This window comes from Carassius auratus, chromosome 1 (assembly GCF_003368295.1).
Source record: "Carassius auratus strain Wakin chromosome 1, ASM336829v1, whole genome shotgun sequence".
NCBI classification, from domain to species: Eukaryota; Metazoa; Chordata; class Actinopteri; order Cypriniformes; family Cyprinidae; genus Carassius; species Carassius auratus.
In genome coordinates, this window is record NC_039243.1 from 12,734,584 (window position 1) to 12,758,603 (window position 24,020).

The 24,020-nt window shown below is 38.5% G+C and overlaps 1 protein-coding gene across 8 annotated transcripts; it reads right to left on the reverse strand.

The window, feature by feature from the left end:
• Positions 1-151: 151 nt before the first annotated feature.
• Positions 152-22,938, reverse strand: agpat3 (1-acylglycerol-3-phosphate O-acyltransferase 3). Of its 8 annotated transcripts, none has more exons than XM_026238647.1 (10): positions 22,736-22,938; positions 12,439-12,497; positions 11,742-11,977; positions 10,741-10,910; positions 9,510-9,671; positions 8,427-8,580; positions 6,454-6,556; positions 6,107-6,182; positions 5,786-5,984; positions 152-2,042 (listed from the first exon to the last, which is right to left on the reverse strand). In XM_026238647.1, exons 3-10 carry the CDS (start codon positions 11,917-11,919, stop codon positions 1,951-1,953), a joined length of 1,134 nt encoding a protein of 377 aa, XP_026094432.1. In that variant the 5' UTR covers positions 11,920-11,977; positions 12,439-12,497; positions 22,736-22,938; the 3' UTR covers positions 152-1,950. The 8 variants fall into 8 exon arrangements, with proteins under 8 accessions (XP_026094432.1, XP_026094756.1, XP_026094911.1 ...); XM_026238971.1 differs by having other exon boundaries at positions 11,742-11,974; positions 22,736-22,928; XM_026239126.1 differs by lacking the exon at positions 22,736-22,938 and adding an exon at positions 15,933-16,430 and having other exon boundaries at positions 11,742-11,974.
• Positions 22,939-24,020: the final 1,082 nt, after the last annotated feature.

Sequence of the window (24,020 nt, forward strand, 5' to 3'; positions counted from 1 at the left end):
ACTAAATTTTTTGTTCTACTCCGTTTTCATTAACATACTGATTTTTTGTACTTGAAAGCAAGTCAGACACACTCTCAATGACATTTAGCATCTGTTCCAAAGCCCACCACTGGGTCTGTGCTCTAATAACTCAATCGTGTCAGTCCTACACTTCGGTATACAGCAGCAACATTTATTCAAAGTAGTGGGAATTCCGGCTCTAAATGAGGTGTGATGTTCATAACAGCATTTGAGTACAAGAACTGATCTTGGCTCAGAGATCAGCCAATACCAGATCAGACTCTGAAATGTCACCAATACATAACATGGATTTTTTTCTTTCAACAGTATTCTCTCCTAAAAATATCAATATTAATGTGGGAACCACTGCTTTTTTTGTGCAACTGATCAATTAATATTCCTTCAACCAGGTAATGGTAAAAAGTAAACCTTGTATGATGATATTTTAGTTTAATGAACTCTGGTCTTTGACCCAAGTAATAAATCTCACAGCTGCAACACTTGTGTCATGCAGATCTTCCAAACCCATGTTACTGCATCTGAAGCTCTGTTTCTGTGATCTACACATGATTTGAGGGTCAGCAAACCTGCACAAGGTTCAGAAATCAAAACCACACGGGACTGCAAGTGCACACCAAACGAAGCCGCACTGTTCTGCCAAGGCTTGCGTGTGTCGTTTCCTGTTTCACCAATGAAAGAGTACCAAGTTGCACATTAAAAACAGTGGGTGACATATACTGAGAGATAAATTTCAATGAAGTGCAAAGGTGTTGTGAATACAAATGGATTTGGGTCAAGAAAAATCTAGAGTTTATTTACAAACCATTAGTGTCTTTAGTTCACACTAAACAGGTTTCACAATCTTTCTTTATTTACAGAACTGATAGTTTAGTTCTTGGTCATTCAGCTACTATCAGAATCTCACACTTCAGCGCCTTTATTTCATTAGTTACACGTGGATAGAGAGGTTGGCCAACTGAATCATGGTCCATGGGCTTTCAATTTGTTTGACAAAACTGCAGACTGACTAAAGAGATGCTCTAGGTGAATTGGTAGAAAACACGTATTGCTTATTCAGCACAGCCAATGACAGAATGGCGACATAGTGGGTAATTGTGAAAAAGGTCTCAAAAATGGGAGTAAAGTTACAGAAGACATGCTTTTCCTTAGAAATCCTGCTCAATCCATTTCAATTACCATCAAATTGGCCACACTGAACCGTTTTCACCACGTCACTCCAGCTGCAACAGACCAAAGATCTACAACAGTTCATTTGTTGGGTGGGGACCGTGTTGTGACCCTCATCACTGATCGCATGGGCTGTTTGTCTTCCTCAACTGCAGCATGCTCTGCCGGCCCGTGACGTGAAATACTGATCGTAGAAAACCAGTTTAAGTGACTCTTGTGTGGCTCTGGGTGAAGATCCAAAGAGGAATGTTACTTATTTTGTAGATGCAGAGAATGGAGTGTTACAAAGCACTTCCAGAGTTGATAAATAACAATGAAGAACTATGACAACAAGTGGGTTTGTTGGGAAATGGGTGGGTCTTATGATGTTAAAGGGCGGGGCTAAACAGGAGGAACAATCCTCTGATAGGTTGATTGGTACCATTGGTTAGTCTCTCTAGTTCGTCTCATCTTTCTCCGCTGGAGAAGAGGAGCGTTTCGTCATCGATCCACAGCTGACGAGTGTTTCTTCTCCTCTATTTCCCATTTAGTTGGTTCATAAAAATTATCATAATATTTTATAGACTAGTGTATTAAGTTAAATCTATAGTTTTATCCCTATACACCTCCCAATGCTGAGATTTTTTTTTTTTATTTAATTTGTTTTTTAATTGCTTTTTTTTTTGTAAGAAGGCTAACTGCACACAGGGCAGCTCTGTGCCTGAGGCTGGACTGCAGGGAGAGCGATACAGTGGCCACACGGTGTTGACATGGTGAAAATGTTTAGTTCTCCTTCTTGGCCTCTATGTTGCCGTAGCTGGATCCTGTCTTCTTCACTTCGGTTACACCGATGAGCCGACGAACTGCTACAGAAGCTGCGGAGAGAGAAACGGTGACAGAAGAATAAGCTAGTGAAATCAACTCAGTATCCTTATCTCATATCTCTCTATTTATGTTTGAATCTTTTGTTCTTTTACAGTATATAATTTTACCTCATAGACTTGCAGATTACTTTCATGTTTTGGTGCACACTGAAGTTTATTACTTTTAGTAGTAAATAGCTTTTAGTTTGTGCCATAGTCAAACATGGCAAAACCACCCAACTAAGGAATGGCTTTGAGAAGAAGAAGAAGAAAAACAATAATAGGACAATTATCAAGACAGCTAAGTACACACAGATGAATCTTGATTATTGCTAAGGCAAACAATATTTATAATTTAAAGGAAAGGGACATTCTAGATAGCATTTTATTGGGATTTTTACACCACTTCAAACTAGTAAAGGCCCCGGTATCTGAAATCCAAGAACGAACAAATGTGACGTCATATAGAACAAAACAGGCCGAAAAGAAGTGCGTTTTGAGGTCATTTTGGTAGTTCCAAACAGCTCACCATTGCAAACTTTCTGGGGGACTTTGCTTTGGCTCCTAAACATCTTTGAGCTTTCATTGGTCCATGGCGATTATGCAATCGGTTTTCTGAAATGTCACATTCTCTGATGAGCATTTTTTTCTCGGTGTGTTCCTCATTCTGCAGAGGTCCAACAGTAGAGCAACATCTCCTGAATACACTGGAGTGTCAAATAGCTGAGCTGCACAAATATAGTACGATCGTTCGCGGATAGTCTTTAAAGATTCAGAGAAAGTATTTAATTCCTAGAGAAATTACAATGAACCTTGGTGTCGACGACCCGAGATTAGTTTTCCAAAGCCATGAAAAGAATGAAAGGAAAGAGTAAAGATATAAAGTAGCAAGTAGCTTACCGTATACATGTGTTTCAAATAAATGTTACACCATACTGCTGCTGCTGTTGTTCTTTCAATAAGCAAGTTTAAAGGGTATACAATAAATGAAATGCCAAACGAATATACAATAATAAACCTTTGTTTTTATCAAAAAGTAAATCTTGGCACCACATAAAATATAAAAAGGTGTAACAATTTATTTAGTTGAATAAAATAAATGACCACTAATAAAATAAAGTAACAAACTTACTCCAATATTTTTTTCCCACATCATGCTTAAGTTTTCAGACTATAAAGCCCCTTTCACACTGCACGTCGGACCCGGCATATTGCCGGAACATTGCTGGGTCGCCTTCTGTGTGAAAGCAACCACGTCCTGGGATTGATTCCCGCATTGAACCCGGGTCAGGGACCTAGTAACATTGCCGGGTTCAACCTGGGACGAGCGCTGTGTGAACAAAAGCCAGATCTAATGGTGTGTCGAAGTGATGACGCACGTTATCGCGCAACTCTTTTACCGGCTGTTTTGAACGAAGATCAGCGTTCGCGACGAAAAAATATGTGCAAACTGTAATGAAGCAGAGATCAGTTAGTTACTCACTTTCTGCGCTGACGCAGAGATTGTTCGCTTGCTTCAGTTAAAGTATAACGTGCCTAATGTTTTCGATGTCACGTGTCGTTACAGGATCTTTACAGGTTGTGTGTGAAAGCACGCACATATACCGGGTCATCACTGGCAGTGTGAAAGTGCAAAATCTAGTGACCCCGGGAACAATTGCCGGAACACTTTACCCCTGTATTTGCTGGAACGGCAGTGTGAAAAGGGGCTTAAGACAGTCACACTTCCCATGAAGGACTGGAATGGTTCTTGTGCATTGCAAACATGATACTTGACTCTGAACTGGTGCTAATCACTATTCTTTTGTCTATAATATTCTGACCATCGGTGCCCGTCTCACTCCTAGATTGCCTACACCTTTTCATTTAATTGTTCTTTTGTTTAACGGATAGTCTCGAGCATCGTGACACATTTACATTAATCTACACCCAGCCTCCAGCAGTAGTGATGGGAAGTTCGGATCATTTTACTGACTCTGTCTTTTGAGTCTCGTTCAGCAAAATGAACAAATCTTTTTTCGAGTCATTTAGTTAATTTTAGCAAAATGTAATTAAAATGTTACGTGTTACTTCCCTAACACATCTAGTACTTACACAAACACCGATCACACTACAAACAATACAAAACTATTAAGCTATAAGAAACAGAAAAGATCAATTCATTATTTACCTGGGTCTTTAGCCTATGATTATCTCGCCTCACCTTAGCGCTCTGCTCTGCGCTGCGCCGATACATTGCTTGCTTCCAAACCAAAGCATAAATACACGCCATCTGCGTACAGGTCAGATTTGCCAAAATGGCACTACGCTGATTTGAAGAAACATAGATTAGAGGAATTGTTGAATAAACTCGTCATTTTTGTTTTCTTCGTGTACAAAAAGTATTCTTGTAGCTTCATAACGTTACAGTTGAATCACTGATGGCAGATATATGATTCTCATACTTTCCTGGAACTTGACAGTGTTATTTATTTGGCAAACAAAGTCTCAAGCCTCCCGGTTTTTATCCAAAATATCTTAAATTATTTTCCCGAAGACGAACAAAGCTTTTTTGGTTTTGGAACGACATGGGGTTAAGTGAATAATGACAAAATGTCCATTTTGTGATGGAGTATCCGTTTAACATAACATAACATAACATTGTTTAAAGGGGGGGTGAAATGCTCGTTTTCACTCAATATCCTGTTAATCTTGAGTACCTATAGAGTAGTACTGCATCCTTCATAACTCCAAAAAGTCTTTAGTTTTATTATATTCATAAGAGAAAGATAGTCTGTACCGATTTTTCCTGGAATTTACACGACCGGCTGGAGGCGTGACGTGTGGGCGTAGCTAAAGAATCACGAGCGCCAGTAGGCTTTTGCGTTGAGAGCGTTTGGAAGCTGTGACATTACCGTGGGAAAAAAAAACATCCAAAACAAACCATGGCTAACAGTCAGATTCAGCCGTTTATTTATGATCCAGAATCAGATCCCGAGGCTGAAACTGAATGAGAGCAGCAGCAGCAACGACTCGCTCCGAGCGGGGCTCGAACCCTGGTCTCCGATGGGAGGCGGACGCACTAACAAGGAGGCAGAGATATTTGAAGCAGTTTTACTCACCGCCTGCGGTTCCAACACACGATCGTGACCCTTTTTCGTTGGGATTGCATCATCCTTAAGAAATAAACGATACGCAAATCCGGCGTCAAACTGGGCTTTGTTTGTAAAACAAGCATCTTCGAAATGCAGGGAACAAACAAAAACACTTGCACAACTCCGTTGATGCTCTGTAAAAATAAACTCCATCCACTGGTCCCTTAATGCTGTTTTTTTTTGGTAATCTGTGCAGGGTTGTCTTGCCCTGGCAACAAAAATACACTTCTTTTGTGACTTTTCGCAACGCTCTCGCTCTGATCAGTGAATGCCTCTGCTCTCAGTGCTCTGCTATACGGGAGGGCAGAAGTGCCCTAGGACCCATATAAGGAAATTCCGCTCCATCTAACGTCACACAGAGCCATACTCGAAAAAAACTTTCCGAAACTTGTGACAAACCGGAAGGAGTATTTTTGGAACAGAAATACTCCTTCAAACGTACAACTTAATTTTTGAAACTTTGTCCATGTTTAGCATGGGAATCCAACTCTTTAACAGTGTAAAAAACTCAGTATGCATGAAATAGCATTTCACCCCCCCTTTAAATCTAAAATTCATGGGGTTTTTATGAATAAGCTACAAACACTTCAAACCACTATGGCTAAGAAAACATCCACTAACCGACAATGAGGAAGATCATAAAGCCAATGATGAGGAGGGGAGAGCCACTGACAAAGACGTCCCAGGCGAAGTTAATAAGCGGAGAAAGCAGGAGAGTAGCCCAAAACAGGAAGTTCAGCAGTGTCCAAACTCGACGTTTGGTTTTGATGGTGGGGCCAGGGTAACAGCCCTCCTTTTCATAGTGTTCTTGTAACGCATCCTTGAAAGACAGAAATGTGGGATAAATTGCAGCACACATAAATCCAATTAATCAGATATAAAAGTTCAATTAAAGCCATTAAACTTAAAAAGGCCAGTTCATCTAAAGCCTGAGCTTTATACCTTTTCTTGGTAGAGTTTATGTAACCAGTTAGCGCACTCTTTTTCATCATCAGGAATCTCCTCCACAGGGAAGCGCCTGCAACAGAACAGTGAGGGGTCAGAGCAGCACAAGAAAATAGACTCCAATAGAGGGTGCTGTAACTTAGTGATGTACAGAGCTTCTTAGTTACAACCTTAATACAAATATTTAAGGAGATCTCAGGTCAGCAGTAAAACACAAAACCTGGACACTCAGTCATTTATCATAATACATCCACCTTCAATTTAAAGCTCATGTCAGATTTTGGAAGTAAAGCAGCTACTCTATTAAACGAATTGAAATCTAGTGAACTTCAGCTGTGACTCACCTGATGCTCATGTCGGCTTTGTATTTCTTGCCGTTAACGATGCCCAGCAGGGTTGGGTTCTGCTTGTCTTTGAAGTTCAGCGTGACATCGTACACAGCTTCCACTATTGAAACAGAACCAATACATTTTGAGGTCACGGAATGGAATGTTTGAATGTTCCGAAGATACAGTGTATATGATGAAAGAACTTCCATATTTGGGTCTCTCTTTTTTTAATATTCAGTCTTTCCCCCACACAAAGCCATAATCATATAAATTCTAAATATTGTAAATCAAGTGAATGAGTAGCACGGACCACTTTTTCATAGCTTTGGCACCCTTTTTTAGCTTGAGAACTTCAGTCATTGAATGGACAAGAGAGACCGATACATTCTTGAAAATATCTTCTTTTGTGTTCCAAGGAAAAAAGTCAGTCAGTCAAACCGGGTTCAAATGACATTATAGCAAGCAAATAATGACAATTTTTTAGGAGGACTCCTAAATTAAATGATGTTTCTAATGTAATTAGAGATTCAGAGCAGCAGATATCATTCTTGGCAGCATAAGAGAGGAAAAATCTCAATAGAGTATGAATTGAGCATAACTGGCATGAACATCAGGATGATGGAAAGCAGTGCAGCATGACTACACACATTCATGAAGGCATGATCTGCAGTCAAATCAAGTTCTCGAGTCCATTTCTGTCACCTCGTTAGGGGAAAGAACAATTGTGAAACAAGCAATCAGTAAGTGATGTCCTATAAAAGTAATTACTAGTGAATTATAAAGAATCAAAGTCAAACTTCTAGATATGCATCACACACTTAAATAATTCTAGTAAGCATCATATTTTGACATGTATTTAAATTAAATCATATCATTTCATACCTAAAAAAATGGTTACACACTCCAAAATAATGTCAAAATAATACTGGACCACAATGGCCTGTTTTATTTACACAATAATCAAATGTTTGGGTTAAGATATTTCATATTTTTACATACTTTTTCAGTATTTAACTGATCAAAAGTGATAGCAAAGATCTAGACTGGTACAAAGAATCTAAAATTCAGTTCATTTAAACGTGAAAATAAACCAAATCCCCAAAACATTGAGCAGTTTTAATATTAAGAATTTCTTCTTGAGCAGCAAATCAGTGTATTAGAATGATTTCTGAAGGATCATGTGACATTGAGGACTGGAGTAATGATGCTTTGGATGCACAGTAATGGGACTCTAAAATATATATTTAATATAAAAATTATTTACATTTGAATTGTAACAAGATTTCACAATGTCATTGTATTTGCTTTATTTTTGATCAAACAAACACTGCCTTGGTGAGCAAAAGAGACTTGTTTAAAAATATATATATTTTAAATTTTTACATTTACATTTATTCATTTAGCCGACACTTTTATCCAAAGCGACTTACAACTGCTATATATGTCAGAGGTCGCATGCCTCTGTCTGGACTAACTAAAGGTTTAGTGTCTTGCTCAGGGACACATTTATATATGGAAAGATATATACATTTTACCAACCCCAAATATTTGAACGGTAGTGCATGCCTAAAAATAGTGTAAACTCTCAGGCTATATTCAGATGCAGATAGCAGGTGACATACAGAAGAGCCTCTCAACCAAAGAGGTGTCAAGAGTATTCTGGGGTCATGCAAATTCTAGGAAGAACATTAGTTATCACCATAACAGCCAGCAGCATCATGTTACGGATAACTGCACTCTGTCTAGGGTCACTCACTCATACTTAGACATTATTATTAGACACCGGTCAGGAGGAAATCCAAAAAAAGCACCAAGGGGTCAGTTTATGGGTTTGGACATGTTCCGTTGAGACACTTTAAGACCATTTGTATTTTCCTGACTCTGGTCCATTCAGGACCACACACCCAGGAAGCAATGTTTGACTCTTAACAGGGTAACACACAGCAGCTCTGTGACAGTGATGGAGTGTGTGGAAACGTTCATCTGACCTGTTCCCTTGAGGCATTGCAGTGTAGTGGTGAATCCTTTGGTGCGGGGCAGCAGGTGGTACTTCAGTTTTGGAAGGCCCTTACTCTCAGCCACCTGCATGCTTATCTCATGTTTCTTTTCCGTAAATCTTGTTCCTTCACAGTACAGCAGGAACTGCCAAACACACACATACACACACCAGACGATGTTAACTCCCGGGTCGGTGATAAACCCATTAATCCTATCACTTCATAATCCCTGCCAACGGAAACTTCCCATCGGAGCACGTCATAAGTGATCTCACCACATCCAATTAATATGATGACAGAATAAATAAATAACCATACTAAACCACAACATCTCCACAAGAAGGACACCGAATGTTTGAGGTACAGCTCGACTGCTTGGCTTCAATAAGTTAAAATGGTTACCAAGAGAAGCTTCAGGGAAAAATATGAATTTAGACATGACTCCGCCTCTGTAATTGTGCTTTACTACAGGTTATAGTGCAAGGTCAGAAATTATTACAATATAGTGTTTTTGCTATCTTTAAAAAAAGGAGAAAACAGTTTTCTTGTAAACTGAGTATGGGGAAATGTTTGCTTTGCATTCACACTTTTTTGTGACTTCCATTCCATTATTATTTTTTATTTTTTGCAGTCTCTGTGCCTTGGTTTGCAGTTTGTGTGCATATAATGCCCAAGCACAGGACAAAAGTAACACCAAGCTCCAAATGCGAATTGACTTCAAGTAATTTTATTAGGAACTGCAACATCGTATGCTTTCAAACTGTAAAAACATAATTCACCAAAAACTACAATTGAAAACATTTAATACAAGCACACAAAAAGGAAAAAGACTGAAGTACTGGTTAGCCAAACACTGCCAATCACGAATTAAATTGCTCTGAAACCTTAAAGAACATTTGCATGGGTTTAGAGATTTTGTCAATTTGAGGTTGTGGTTGGCCCTACATTTGATAGCAACAATACATTGCATACTCCGTACACATCACCGTGGTAAAGAGAAAAGGCTTAAATCAATCGTAAAGCTCTGCTTAATTATCAGGTCATTAGAGCATCCTAATCGCTCCGTGTACTCACCCACATGTATTCTGGGTAATCTCGGAGACGGTTCAGCCCACTGAAGACAGTTTCTCTGTCCTCCTCCCACTTCCGCTTACAGAAAACGATTTCCAAGAAGTACCACGTCCAGCCGATCAGAGGAACTTTCAGCAGTTCGTGTTTAGCCAGAACCTTAGAACTCTGGATAAATAAATAAAGGGTGGATAGAAAATGCCAGAAGGGAATCAGAGATGAAGGGAGAGAGGATAGAGAAGAATTCAATCAGCCACTCAATCAAAACAAATCCAAAATTAGAACGCATCCAAGAGAGAAAGGTCTAATTGATCTCTTGGGACTGATCCTCATGATGACTACGATTTCTAAACACAGAACAAAAATGGATGATGACTGCAGTTTTTGCTAATGTTAACTTAAACTACTAAAAAGCTTTGTAGTTCAGTTAAATACAATACAATTATAAACAAAAACAAAGTTTAAATAAAAATGTTAAATGCTACCTTGGCAACTAACTGAAATAAATATTTATTTGAATACTAGCATTTTATTCGAAAGTAAATAAAAATAAATCTTGAATTCAAAAAAAGAGATTTAGAATATTTAGAATTTAGAATATAAATATTTACAATTATAAAGAATTTAGGACATTTATTATGTGCCAAGGTACTTTGATTAAAAATAAAATAGGGATTTAAAAATATTAATAAATACAGAATACACACACACACATAATAATAAAATGGCACTGCACAAAGTATAACCTGGCCATCACAGGCCCCTGCACAAGTGATGTCTCATATTGTAAATAGCAGAATTATGCTCTTTCATGAATATATTTTCAGCCAAATGACATTCTAAAAGATACTGTGATGAACTTCAATCTCAATAGTAGTTTCACTGCATGCAAGTACTGATGGGAAACAACTCCACATAATCAAACATATTTCCCCTAATGTCCATGTGTGACTTGATTTTTGTTTCTTCACAATAGTATCATAGCCACATTCTAATATCCAAATGAAATTGTGTGCAGAATGCAAAACGCTTTTTGCATCATTTGCACACTTTTCTGTTGAAGGAACCACATCAAAGAAGCTAGTCACACATTCATCGGCATCCACTTTAGTTTGAATGATTCAGCTCACATAGTTGAGACACAGGCCTACACGAAGACGGTCACCCCTCTAAGCTAACACCATCCTTCACAACTTCCCACTTCGCTACTTCGTCTTCACTGCTCGTCAGGACTCACCCCCAGTACGCCGTATCTCTCACACATGGTCCAGCCGCACAGAAAGTCGATCTCATAGTTGTGATTGAGGATGATGATGACGTGCTCTTTACCAAACTTATCCACCGTGGCCTGATCGGTGTAGAGTGTGCACTCGGTGCCAGACCACCACTCTAACAGCATCACCAACTCTGTTAAGAAAGCAGTAGAAAAGATGTGTCAGACAGGTGTTATGATGCCAGCTGCGATAGAATGATCTATATTGTGACAACCGCCATGCAAATCATTTCCAATTCTCATCTATAAATTGCTTGAGATAAAAGCTTCTGCTAAATGAACAAATGTAAAGGCAAATACATTTCTCCCAATCCCGAAATACATGCAAGGTATATACATACATGAATACATACCGGCCAGTGAAATGAACCTACCCCTTCATCTAACCCTACCCCATTTAGCTACCTTGTATTACCAGAACTTTCTTAGATAAATACACTGTAAGTACACTATAAGTACATGTTAGTACACGTACTGTAAAATAAAGTGCAACCACACGTGGACAAAATATATTTGAATGGATTTTTATTGCTGCCTCCATATATATCAGTGTGTATTTTGCAAAGTCTAAATGTGTTGTTTTACTAGTACTTATTTTTATTTAAATGTCTGAAAAACTGCATAGCTGTGATTACATGACAAATGCTGAGTTCGTCCATCTCGGGGCTCAATGGCAGCCAAAGCGTGAAAGCACAGCTTGAATCTGACCATGGGATCGAACTCCCAGGGGCACAGAAATACAAATCCCAAATGCGGGACCTTGCCCACTTTAAGGGTTAAAGACTTAATTAAAAAACATTAAGTGATATCATTCACAAATGCTTTATATATTACAGTAATAGGTACCTGGCTCTGGAATGAATGCACTTAAGAGCACCTAAAATGTTCTCATTAACAAGGTCAACACAACTATCCTTGCTTTACAGGTCTGTAAAAACACTGAGCTGAGACAAACAGTGACTCACGGCTCCATAGCGAGTAGGCGAGTCTGGTGTTGATCTTGCGGTACAGCTGTTTGTTGAAGGGCCACAGCACACAGGTACACAGCTGGGTGAAGTTGATAATGAGGCCGCTCACCACAAACACGAAGCCAATCAAGAGCTGCAGTATGAACAGGCTCTTCAGCCACGCCACCACACCCATGACTGAGAGCCCCCTCCACACACACACACACACACACACTCACCCCCCACACACACTGCTAGAAGACAAGAGAGACAGAGACGACACCAAACATGGTTTGTTGTACATTTTTGAAAAACATATATTGTTGTATTGTTTTTCCCCCACAAAATGAATATGGATTGATCAGACTATTCTTAAAAAGTAATATTTATAAATATGTATATATATTCATATAGTCATAACTAAACTACTTAGTTGACCATGCAAAATTAAACAACATAGCAACTCACTGTGTCAGTTTCTCAAAATGAATTAACATGTAAACGCAACATCAACTTTTCAATCATTCTCTTATGAATACAAACACACAAATATAAGTGCTGATCTATATATTATTGGTAGCATTTGATCGCGAATCATGGAATTTGTATCAGTCAATCCACTGTTGTCCTCTCAAACTCGTGTTTCATTTGTTATAAAGCATAATCATCTCTGTTATCCTGAGATCAATACGGACATGAATGGATGTTTACTCACCACAGCGGGTTAGTCTTTACAATCCTCTTTTACACGGCCCTTCACTTAGCACCACCGACCTGAGAGAAAATGAGACCGAGCACATTTAGAGAATCCATGGCAGACCAGCCGTGAATGCAAGTCCTGATTATTTTTACATCCACATCCTGTTCCAAGATATGAAAATCCACTGTAAAGTAGGCGAGAGTTCATGACCAAAAGCCCTTGGGCACCAAAAACTCCATATGCACCAGCAAGAACTGCACAAACACACACCCTCTCACCCACTTGGAGGAACTCCAAACACCTCCTCCGATTTCACTCTCTAGCATGCACTGACTGCCTCATTTATGCAACCCCTTTTGCCCAACTGTATCTCTCACTCCTTATTATATGACAGGCAGCATCTCAACATGACTCGTCATGTACAAAAATCCCACTCTGAAAAAAAAACAATATTACACAAACGCTCTCACTGGATCTGAAGGTCTCTGGTTTCAAAAAGATTTTGAAAGCTTATCAAGCTTTAATCTCCCAGCACCGCTTAATCCGATAACAACACAACAACTGCAAGCAAGACTGGATTAATACTCGAACAAAATGAGTGCTTCAGCAAATTTATTTGCCAAATAATCTTTTAAAGCACTGCTTAACCAAATGAAAAGAGAGGACTGCACCCCATGCTTCCTTGTAGGTTTATCTGATACTCAGGATGAAGTTGCCTAACACAACTACTTCACCTGGCCGTCTCCTAACCTGCAGGAGCCCCGTCTGTCTCTGACCCCATCAATACTATCATTTTCTCTGTTAGTATGTGTCAACAGAGTTCAGTTAAGTCAACCATCCTAAAACAATAACTCACATTATCTCAAAGTGTAAAACACCAATTCAGCCCAACGCCCCATACATTCAGGCCAGCATAATCAGACACCTGCTGTTATATGTAAAAATCCCTGCTGAGCGAGCAGCTAGCGAAATGTTGATGGAGGATTAGGAGAGTTTTGAGATCTAATCAGAACGATGCCTCACAATAATAAACAGTGATTCTGAACTCAATCTCCCAAATCTACATGCCTTTTCAAACAAACACAAAACAATCATGTCAAAAATTGTGGGCAGCAAGTAAAAATGTATACCTACAAAGCTTCGGTTCCTGCACCAACACATCAGCCCGAGACAAACAAACACAAACACCTCACATGAAGACCGACTGAGGGCAGAAAAAGACAGAAGGTGGAAACGGAAAGAGTTGAACTCTGTCCTGCTATTTATTACTGCACAAACTTATGTAAACTTTGTAACCCTACCAAAGTGTGTGTTTGTGTGAGTTTGAGATCAAGAGAATGGAAATTACAGCTAGTGTGTTGCACTAGGTGTGTGAGGGCTGAGGGTGGAGTGTGTATATGATTTCTGAAGGATCACCTGATCAACTTGTTAGAGCAGAGTACTTTCTCAGCCAACAAGACATTGTTTCTCAACAACTATATGAGCAACAGTAGACTAATACACTAAAGCCTCTTTCACACCACGTGTTGATCCAGGAAAATTGCCAGAGTGCCTTCTGTGTGAACACAAACTTGTCCCAGGATCGATCCCTGGATGGGGACCTGGTAACATTGCCGGGATCAGTCCTGAAACGAGCTCTGTGTGAACAAAAGGCAGGGCCAGTGGTGTGTTGTATGGATGATGCATGTTATTGTGCGATTCTGTTTTGAAGGCAGATATAATACAGATGCAATACAGACACCTAGAATTTCAGTAACATTTCGACAAGGTCAATATTTCGATATGTTCATTTGTAGCCTGTTCAATGGTCTGCACAACTGAAAAACTTTAAATCCTTGATTTCAAACTATGATGCACTATATCCAGTTGGCCGCTATGTCGTATTCCCGTCATATTCACTGTGTGCTCTATGTGAAATTAGCTTTAACTTAAAAAAAAAAGAAAGATCTTTTACATCTTTTTTTATTCATTCATATTTTTAACAGTCTAGAGAATTATGTATGAAATTATGCTAATGTTCCAGTTTCTCATTCAAAGGCATCAAAGGCTCTGAAAAGGTGTATTAAAGATACTTAAAGGGGACCTATTATGCATCTTATAATATAAGCCTCAGGTCCTTGAATGTGTCTGTGAAGTTTCATCTTAAAATAACCCACAAATTTCATGTTTTCATGCATGTATCTTTAAATGCAAATTAGCTGCTGTTTCCCGCCCACTTTTCCATAAGAGGTCTGTCCCTTTACAACTTGTCCCTTATATACTCTACCAAAACAAAATCACGTTGTGTCTGAAATCGCTCACTCGTTCACTCATTCATAATCCCTGTATAGTGTATGGCAGTTGAGTTCACTATCAGAAAGGAGTAAACAAATAAGTGAACGGATTCGGACGGTGACATATACACTGCGCATGAGACTTGGAGCTGTTGCAAAAACATTGTCATATGTACTTTTATATTTTTTACTTTTTTTATTACATGTACCTAATTTTAGAAAATAATATTAATAGCAATAATACTCCATTATATACACATAATGTTCCTGTACTTCAAGTGGTAGAGCATTGTGTTAGCAAGCGCAAGATTAAGGGTTCGAATCCCAGGGAACACATGTTAGGAGAAAATTTTTAAAATATCCACCAAATATCCTAATTTTAACAACTTTATGCCACCTCAGTTAATTAGTAAAATATTAAACTGAGTCATTGCCTACATAATATATTTTAATATAATAATGAATGAAAAAACGTTAAAACAGAAATAATAAACATGTAAAGGTCATCTCCCATTCAAACTCGCTCGCGCTCTCGCTTCAGGCTCGCTGGATCTCCGCATTGGATTGTGGGAAATAGTGCTTCAGCAAGTGTACATCGGTTGTACACTCGAAATCAGAATGAATTGTGGGTAAAAAAGTACTGGCAGAATGTAGGGAATGAAGTCGTTCACTCAGAATTCGGACAGCACTATAAAATGGCTAATACCCGATATAGTGCACTATATAGTGGATAGGGAGCAGTTTCGTACACAGCAACACGCTTACAAGACATTGCACAGAATCATTACCAGTAGTGGGCGGGGCCTATTCAAATTGATGTCACCTTGGTTACAATCCTGAACAGATTATTATGAGATGCCATTTCTGATTTATGGGGAAAATAAATGGCGTGGATTCAATTTTCCCACAAAAGGGTGGTTTTTACACAAAAGGCACATTTGCTATCAGCCTGTATGACACTCTGAAAAGCTTTGAAGAATATACAGATAAACAAATGTGACACCATGTGGCCTTTCAGTCGTTCTAGAGACAACAGATCAACAGGACGTGACCATAGTGCCCAAACGCCCTCAAACATGACAGCTGTGCAAATAACTACAAACTAACAAATTAAAGCCTTAGCCAAGGAGTCTCTCTTTTGACCTCTGCCTGTGTCCCAGGCAATAACCCATTAGGTAAGCTGCAGGTGGCCTAACCAATCCACTGTTGCTTTGGATAACCATTATCTGGACTCACCAGTAGGCGTAGTAGGCCACTGCCATGACCACTAACGCCCCACAGATCCCTGTGAAGATCATCACAGCCCCCTGGTTCAGCATCTCCGCTTCTGGTGATGGGCCTTCAAAGCAGAATAATGATGAAATTAGCCGCTTCTGGCTTCGTTCAAAAATGGGCAGGTGGTTCTGGTCTTGACAAGCTTGGAGACAGGTGAATACAAGTACAGAAAGTGCTCCTGAAAGTATGTCAAAGAAATCCTTTTAAAAAGCTGAGCGAGGCGCCAGGTCTCGCTTTGCCTACAACCACATGCTAAAGCAAATCCCACAGAAGGAGAGCACTTTTATGATGACGCAAGCAGGATCCAAACTAGAGCCCATAAAGGTGGCTGCACCACTCAAAACCACACACCAGCGGATGTAAAAAGTGAGTCTTCCGATGCTGTACTCCAACGTGAATTGCTGGCCCAAATTCAAAACAGTTCTGGTTAGCGAATCCTTAGCAAGACCCAACAATCCTACAGCATAACGTGGGTATAGCAGCCACCTTCTGTTAAGCCAGAGAGAGCCGTCCTCAGCATCTTGTGTTCCCTCCTCTTCTCTAATCTCCTCTGGATCAGATTACCAATGATTAGCACTATGGAGCAGCACCCTGGATGTGTCACATCGCATTTACATCAACTTCAGGATTGAGCTAAGTGGAACAGGACAGTGGTGACTTCCTTTTGCCACCAGGAGGAGCCTCTAGGGACAAGGCCCCTCTCTGGCATTTAAAAGATCTTGTACAAGGAGGCATGATATGTTTCGGTAGTGGTTCTGGCGACTGGTGGCTGCTGTAGCGAGCTGGACTTGTTCTTGGCATCCAAGGTCGAAAAGGCCCTAAATCCAGTTTAGATGAGGTGGTGACAGAGAAGATCAGGCAGGTTGTAGCCCAAAGTCATGAATGCACAACTGCATTACTGGCACAGACGGAGAGCAGAATGTGCTACAGGCTTACACATCACAAAACAGATTCCTTAGCGCGCTTCCTTTTTTATTTTATACATGTTCTGCTTCTGTTGCTCTCTTTCATCTCATTATTTCTTCTGTCTTCTTTCATCGGAGTTCGTCTGTCTTTGATTACACTATGCAGGTGATCCCTGCATTATAACTCAGATTCCCCAATTCTTCCAATTTCAGAGAGGTCAGCATAACTGCATCCAATTTATGTGCAATGATGGTGGTTTCTCAAATGAAAGACTAATGGAAAATACCTTGGTGCTCCTAAATCCATACTTGGAGATAAGACGACTGAGAATAATCACCTTTCTGATGTGATGACCACCTTGGAAATATGAGGACAGAAAGGAGCAAAAGAGCTGTACTTTGCAAGTTATATTAAATGTTGAGGCAATGAATCAAAATGTGAAACTATGGGTAATTATAGTTTGTGTGATGGGAGTTGATCTTTTGTTGCTGTGCTGTAATCAATAGGAAAACCCTTTCAGAGAGTCCACATATTCTTGAATGTGCAATGTCCTGTGCACAGCTGTCCTAAAGTGCCTTCTTCAATATCTTTTAAAGACTTCGCCTGAAAAGGTGTGTAGCACAAAATCCATACATTATGAGCCATATTAGACCAAATCAGCTTACTGAACTGAGGTCAAGATGTCTAAATCTATAATCTAATCAGTATCTTAAATATACATACAAATAAACAAACACTTCTAACAAATTATTTAAACAACTGGTGAAATCAACCAAAATCAAATCAAAAATTCAACTTAAAATTATATTTTAGTCATCATTTCCTCATCCTCATGTTATAACACAAACAAAGATATTGACTCAGAAGTACAGCTGCCACAGACATACAGGTTGGAAATAACAGGAGGGTGAGTAAATAAGGACTATTTTAACTGTTGTAGTTTTGGGTAAACTATTCCTTTAAGTTGTCCTCTAGTTAAAAAGAAATTCAATGGTGGAAAAAAAATAATACACCTCATTATATTACAGCATGTCTGCTATCGCTTTCCATTTTTAGAATACTGGGAACTTGATTCATTCTTGACAGAACAAAAAACAGTTCATAAAACGTTTTATGGGTTGAAAGAACAAAGACATTATCATTTCAAATTTCAACCACCAGAAACATTTGCTTTTCCTCAAACTTTATTATAAATATTTGGTAACACTTTAGAATAAGTAACACCTATTAGTTTCTTATTAGCATGCATATTACTAGATTATTAGTCATGTATCAGTGCTAATCCAGAACATATCAATGCCTTCTTCTACTTGACCTTATTCTACATCCCTAATCTTACCCAATACCTAAACCTAACAACTACCTTACTAACTATTAATAAGCAGCAAATTAAGAATTTATTGAGAGAAATGTTGTAGTTAATAGTAGAGATGTTCCGATACCCTTTTTCTCTTCCCGATACCGATTCCGATACCTGGGCTCAGGGTATCGGCCGATACCGAGTACTGATCCGATACCTGGGTGTGTATCTGTATATACAGCTGTATATACTACTAGCCCTGTGTAAATTGCTAGAATTCTTTTTATGGTGTGCTTCAGACAGATCCCTCAATAAAACATGAACAAATACATGGTGAACTACTGTATTTATTACAGTATTTTTATTATCTAACATGAATTTGACAGTATTATTTATTTTCATATGCAAAAAAGAACTTCAAATGCAGCCAAAAATCTAACACCGCAAACTAAAAAAGGTATTTAAGTTTTACAATATAACTGTATAAAAAAACTGCAACAAATAAGTCTAGGAATATAAAAAAAGATCTATTAATCAGATAATCTCTTTACAACAAAACAAGTAAAAAACAAGCAACCATCTAGGCATAATTATTATTATTATAGAGACGTATTATTATTACTGTAGGCTACAACAGTAGCTTTATATATTGTCAATTTACTCATGTAAACCAAACATTTATTTTAATGGGCTGCCATGAAGATCTTTGAGTGTCTGTGTTTATGATATGACAGTATTCTCAAATGAAACGGTAAATTCTCATGAAGTGACGGTTTATGCGTTCGTGTCCTCATGACACACAGCAGAGACTACAAAACAGCGAGCTCTCGCGCATCTGTGCCAGTCACCCACAGAGATGTAGATTTTGCGGGAGTAATATTTAAATAGTATTTTGCAGTTTAATATTCACAGACACTAGTATATATTCGGCTACTGTCTGGAGCCCTGCGCTTTGACTTACACGGAAGCGACTGAACGCAGCTGCCGGTACTGAATATACTTGAGAGTCTGTAACTACCGGTACTACAGAGACATACTGCTAACCACTGATCTATAATATAGAAGCGGCTTCACTGTCTTTTGGCAGTTTAGAATGTGATGAGTGATCCAGTCATATATAGATCAGGGCTGCTAACGCGTTTTCATTTCTTCTTCGCTGCTCTAAACAGGGGTTGCTTGTGGCAACACAGCACAACTTCCTGTGTTTTCAATGCATTTTGAGCAGCGAAGAAGAACCGTGCAGCGGTTAGGCAAAGCTTGCGGTCATAACTAGGTATTTTTTAAGAAAATGGTATCGGATCGGTATATGGGTTCATGTACTCGCCGATGCCGATGCCAGAATTTGTTGTGGTATCGGAGATATTTCCGATACTAGTATCGGAATCGGAACAACTCTAGTTAATAGTTAACAAGTGTTACCTATTCTAAAGTGTTACCAAATATTCTTCTGTACATACATTTATATCCTTTCAACTGCAATTTATACAAGAGCTCCTCTTAGATACTGACTGCATATTTAATAGAAAATGACAGTTAACTTTGCTGCTGTGTCTCAGCAAATTCTACAGACTCATCAAAAATGCATAGAAATGATTAACATTAACAACAGGCAGGAATTGTGCTTTAGGTCTCTAGCTTTGCCAGACTGAACATTACCATCACTATAAGGAACTCAGTGGTCAATAATTCTCAGTGGGCCAGTGCAGTGTGCTTTCAGTCCTCGTACAGCAGGAGTCTCGCACATAGGCCTAAACCTTGTACGAGCACAACATATGCCGATTAGCACCCACACACTGGCATTTACAAACAAACAAACCCGTTACCTGACCATGCATATGCTCACTCTGGCAACCAACTTGCCAGCTACTTAACACTGAACTGAAATGAATGCTGCAAAAAGGGCTTTCAAGGAATTCCACAACCATGCAAGAAAAGGTAACATTTCTAAATAGGTGTCCTTACCACAACTGGGCTACAGTGTCTGCACTGTTTGGAAAGTCAACCATCGATTGGCTTAAAAAAATAATATATATATATATATATATATATATATATATACACAAACCCATGCATTTAACATCTGAATAATGAACTACGTAAATGTAAAAAAGGCATTTAGCAGCACATGATTCTCACCACTGATCCACTTACAGTGTTTGATGACATCAATTGATATGGTTTCTATCGCCCGCACTAAAACATTACTTCCTTAATATCTCAAACCTCCCCGACCCGACTAGCCTGAAACAGACCAACGGCCATATAAGAAACAAAACAACCCCCTACACAGCACACACAAAAAACCTCCTGTGGTGGCTGAAATATACAAAACCAAAGCCATTATGGTGCATGTCAGTCAAGCCCTTTTTACAAAACAGAAGATAAATGCTCTGTTTGCTGTCCAAAGGAAGCAGGGAGCTGTTCAGAGGATAATGTTGTGCTGTGTCCCACATTCTAATCACAAAAAATTGATGACAAAAATAATATGTATACATGCCACCAATCAAAATGGTGGATTGGGCTGCTGTTATCTACCTCAGGCGCAAAGTAATAGCGTTAGGTTTAATCAACAACCTGTATCAGATTAAAGGTAGGGTTAAAAAGGATTGAAACAGAGCAGTGTCATGGTTATACTGTGACAAAAGAATAAAAAAAAAAATGTATATCGTATTTCAAAATACTCCCAATGATATGCAATTACACACTGTTCTGGCACAAACATGTAAAAAGAACTATACATTTATTCTAAACTTTATTTACATGTGCTTTCGGATCCAATAACATCTTTATTGTGAGCAAATTCATTTTGTTCAACTGTTCTATCCGATTTTTAGACAGACTTCTAGCCGTATTAGAAAGAACTGTTAATGACCACGACGAACACGAAATGCGAGCGCACCTTCACCTGTTTGGAATAAGATCACACTGCTTGTGCTGTTTGTTTCTGATTGACTTAAGAAATGATGCAGAAGAGTGCTTGGTTCTTGAATCGGGCAACTCTGGTTTTGCTGTACATTCAAGTAGTGTAGGAAACATTGGCTGAATAGCATACTACTATTTCGATTCCTGCAATATGGCAGAATTAATAAAGGTAGTATGCCACAACAGTGGCTGGATTTGGAAGATTAAGTAAGATGTTCAGTACAAAAACATGACTAATATTAATAACTGTTCATGAGTAAAAACCACTCATCAACTAAACTGAAGGCAACCGCCCAGCACTGCATCTGAACTCTAGTAGCCCCCTTGATCACACCACAATGACGCGCACGCAGGTCGGGAATGACACACGGCAAACGAGTCATAAACATCATTTATCTTCAACAATTCTAAAGCCATTCAAATGCATATGACTGCTGATTGAACAAAATAAACATCAGCTCATGCAAATGAAGGAAAATTTAAATTAATAGTATTTATTTTATATAGTTAATTAATCCTTAGGTGGATAAACATTGTTATGGTAAATGTATTGAGAATATACAAAAAATAAAATAACGAATAAAATAAAAATGTCAAAATCAATCTTTTTCACCTGAGTTGGTGCTTTGGTGACCGACCATAAGAGACTTTGAAGCTTAAGTCACAATTTTTCATCAAACACTCTGTATCTGACTTTATATCTGCTCTGCAAACACTTTCCATTGTATCATAGCCAGAAATCACCAGCGTGATGTGCTTGTGAACCTATATGGTGGATCTGGGGGGTGCATACATTTCAGCAGGTGTATTGTTGGATAATGGATTTACATTTGCTATGCTATGGCAGGGGTTCATATGCAGCACAAACTAGAATTATATATGTACAGAAATAAGCAGAATTGATTGCACATGGGATTATATTGCACTAACAGATATTACACATGGGAATAAATGTTCCATCGTATTTGGTTAGAAAAATCATCAAATCCTTCAACATTGGAATCCAGGTGGGAAAAAAGATGTCTTATGAAGCTTCCAATTAGTTTTCTTAAATGTTCTATGGTGCAACTTGGGTGTTAAATATATATATATATATATATATATATATATATATATATATATATATATATATATATTTTTTTTTTTTTTTTTTTTTTTTTCTCAGAGCAAACAGAGCATGATTTTATTATTTTATTCATTTATTTCAATTTTATTAGCCGTTAAATTTGATATCATAAATATTAAACAAATCACTGTTTTTAACAAATTCTACAAATAATGTTTGTCCACATAAGGATGTAGTAACTACATAATAAATAAAATGAAATTAATATTAAATTCAAATTATTTGGAAGCACCAACAAATGACGCCACGCGCGTGCACGCGGAGGGCAGTCGAATACTAGCAGGGAGTCGAAATTCGGCAGAACACCTGCCACTGCAGCACAGGGGAAACCTCGAGCCCGTGCACAACACCAAAACATACACTCAACACAGGTGCAAAACAATCAAATAAAAGGAGAAAACACATGATTGTGCAATGGACGCATATAACCGCCTGTCAGCGTTAACAACAGCAGTCAGAACACTTATTAATCGGGTTAAGAGTACAGTCATCATCTAGCGCGTGCATTACCTGCTTAAATGTCATCAGTGGATCTGCGTGGAGGATTCGTGCTCGTCGGCTTAATGCGATGTAATATGACAATGCTGTTGTAAACTGGTATCTAAAAGTCTCTAGACTGCTGCACAGACGTGTCGTTATCTATCCACGCACGATACACACACATTGCATCTAGTCGTGGGACTTCCTGTCCGATTACCTCTCCTCTTCGACTGGAAACAATGGCGTTTAGTAGTTCCACCGCTCCTCCCAGCCTCTGTAAGACGCTGACCTAATCGATAAAATTACAAAACACATTTGTAAGTGTCTTAGACATTCAATTTGTCTTCTTTAAAATGCACTTTGCCTCAAAGGCGGTGCAGCAGTTGCATTTATTCCATGCATTTACTGCACAGAGGCAGCATATGCATTTGCACAGTGGCTTAGAGCAGGCATAATTTAGTCTGGCTTTTGTGTGGCATCATGTCTTTACATTAATTTTAATAATGAGAATTTGTGATTATAGGCTATATACACATGAAAAAGAATGGCATACTGTATATACACAATTATGACAACAAAGATTGAAACACACATTCAAAATCTAATATAATACTTTGTTTTCCTTTATTGCATTATATAACATACATACAATATAAATGTGGATTTGTACACTACAATCTTTATTGTTATATATAATATAAAATATTCAGAATATGAAAACAAAGCACTAAAAACTTTACCAAACATTTATTGTTTATTGTTTTTTTCTGACCCCGTTCAGAATGGAAAATCAAAGAGAGAACATAAAAAACAGACAAGTATGATTTCTGATATTATACCAACCATTTCAACAGAGAGGGAATCAAAATGAATCATGAAGCACTGACACTATTAGAACTGTTAAGAGAGACACACATATTTACAGAGAAGTTGTTGCAAATGTTGCCCTGGCAGCACGTTAAAATGTCTATTATGATATCACTGAAATTCATATTTGGCGTTCTGTCACACATTTCAAGTGTGTTCTCATGTAATCTTGCTGTACAATCTTCTATTAAACAGTATGTTGTGGACAGAGAGCACAGTGGTTTTAAACACTCATTCTACAGATGAAATAAAGATCCACACTGACACAATGACTCATTTCTGTCAAATTCCATCATTTTCTAAAGAGGTTTCATCCTACATTATGAAAACATCCTCGGAAACTATTCTGTCTACGTGAAAATGAAATGAAACATTAAATAATAAAACCTGCACTCACTGAAACAGTCAGAGCAATGGAAGTCACATCTAACGTGAAGAATAGCTGGGT

Coding starts and splice junctions, on each gene's coding strand:
- agpat3 (XM_026238647.1), bottom strand. CDS start 11,919: ATGGGTGTGGTGGCGTGGCTGAAGAGCCTGTTCATACTGCAGCTCTTG. Junction 9,672..10,740: donor AGAGATACGGCGTACTGGGG/GTGAGTCCTGAC, acceptor TTATTTATCCAG/AGTTCTAAGGTTCTGGCTAA. Junction 5,985..6,106: donor ATAAACTCTACCAAGAAAAG/GTATAAAGCTCA, acceptor CTGTCTTTCAAG/GATGCGTTACAAGAACACTA.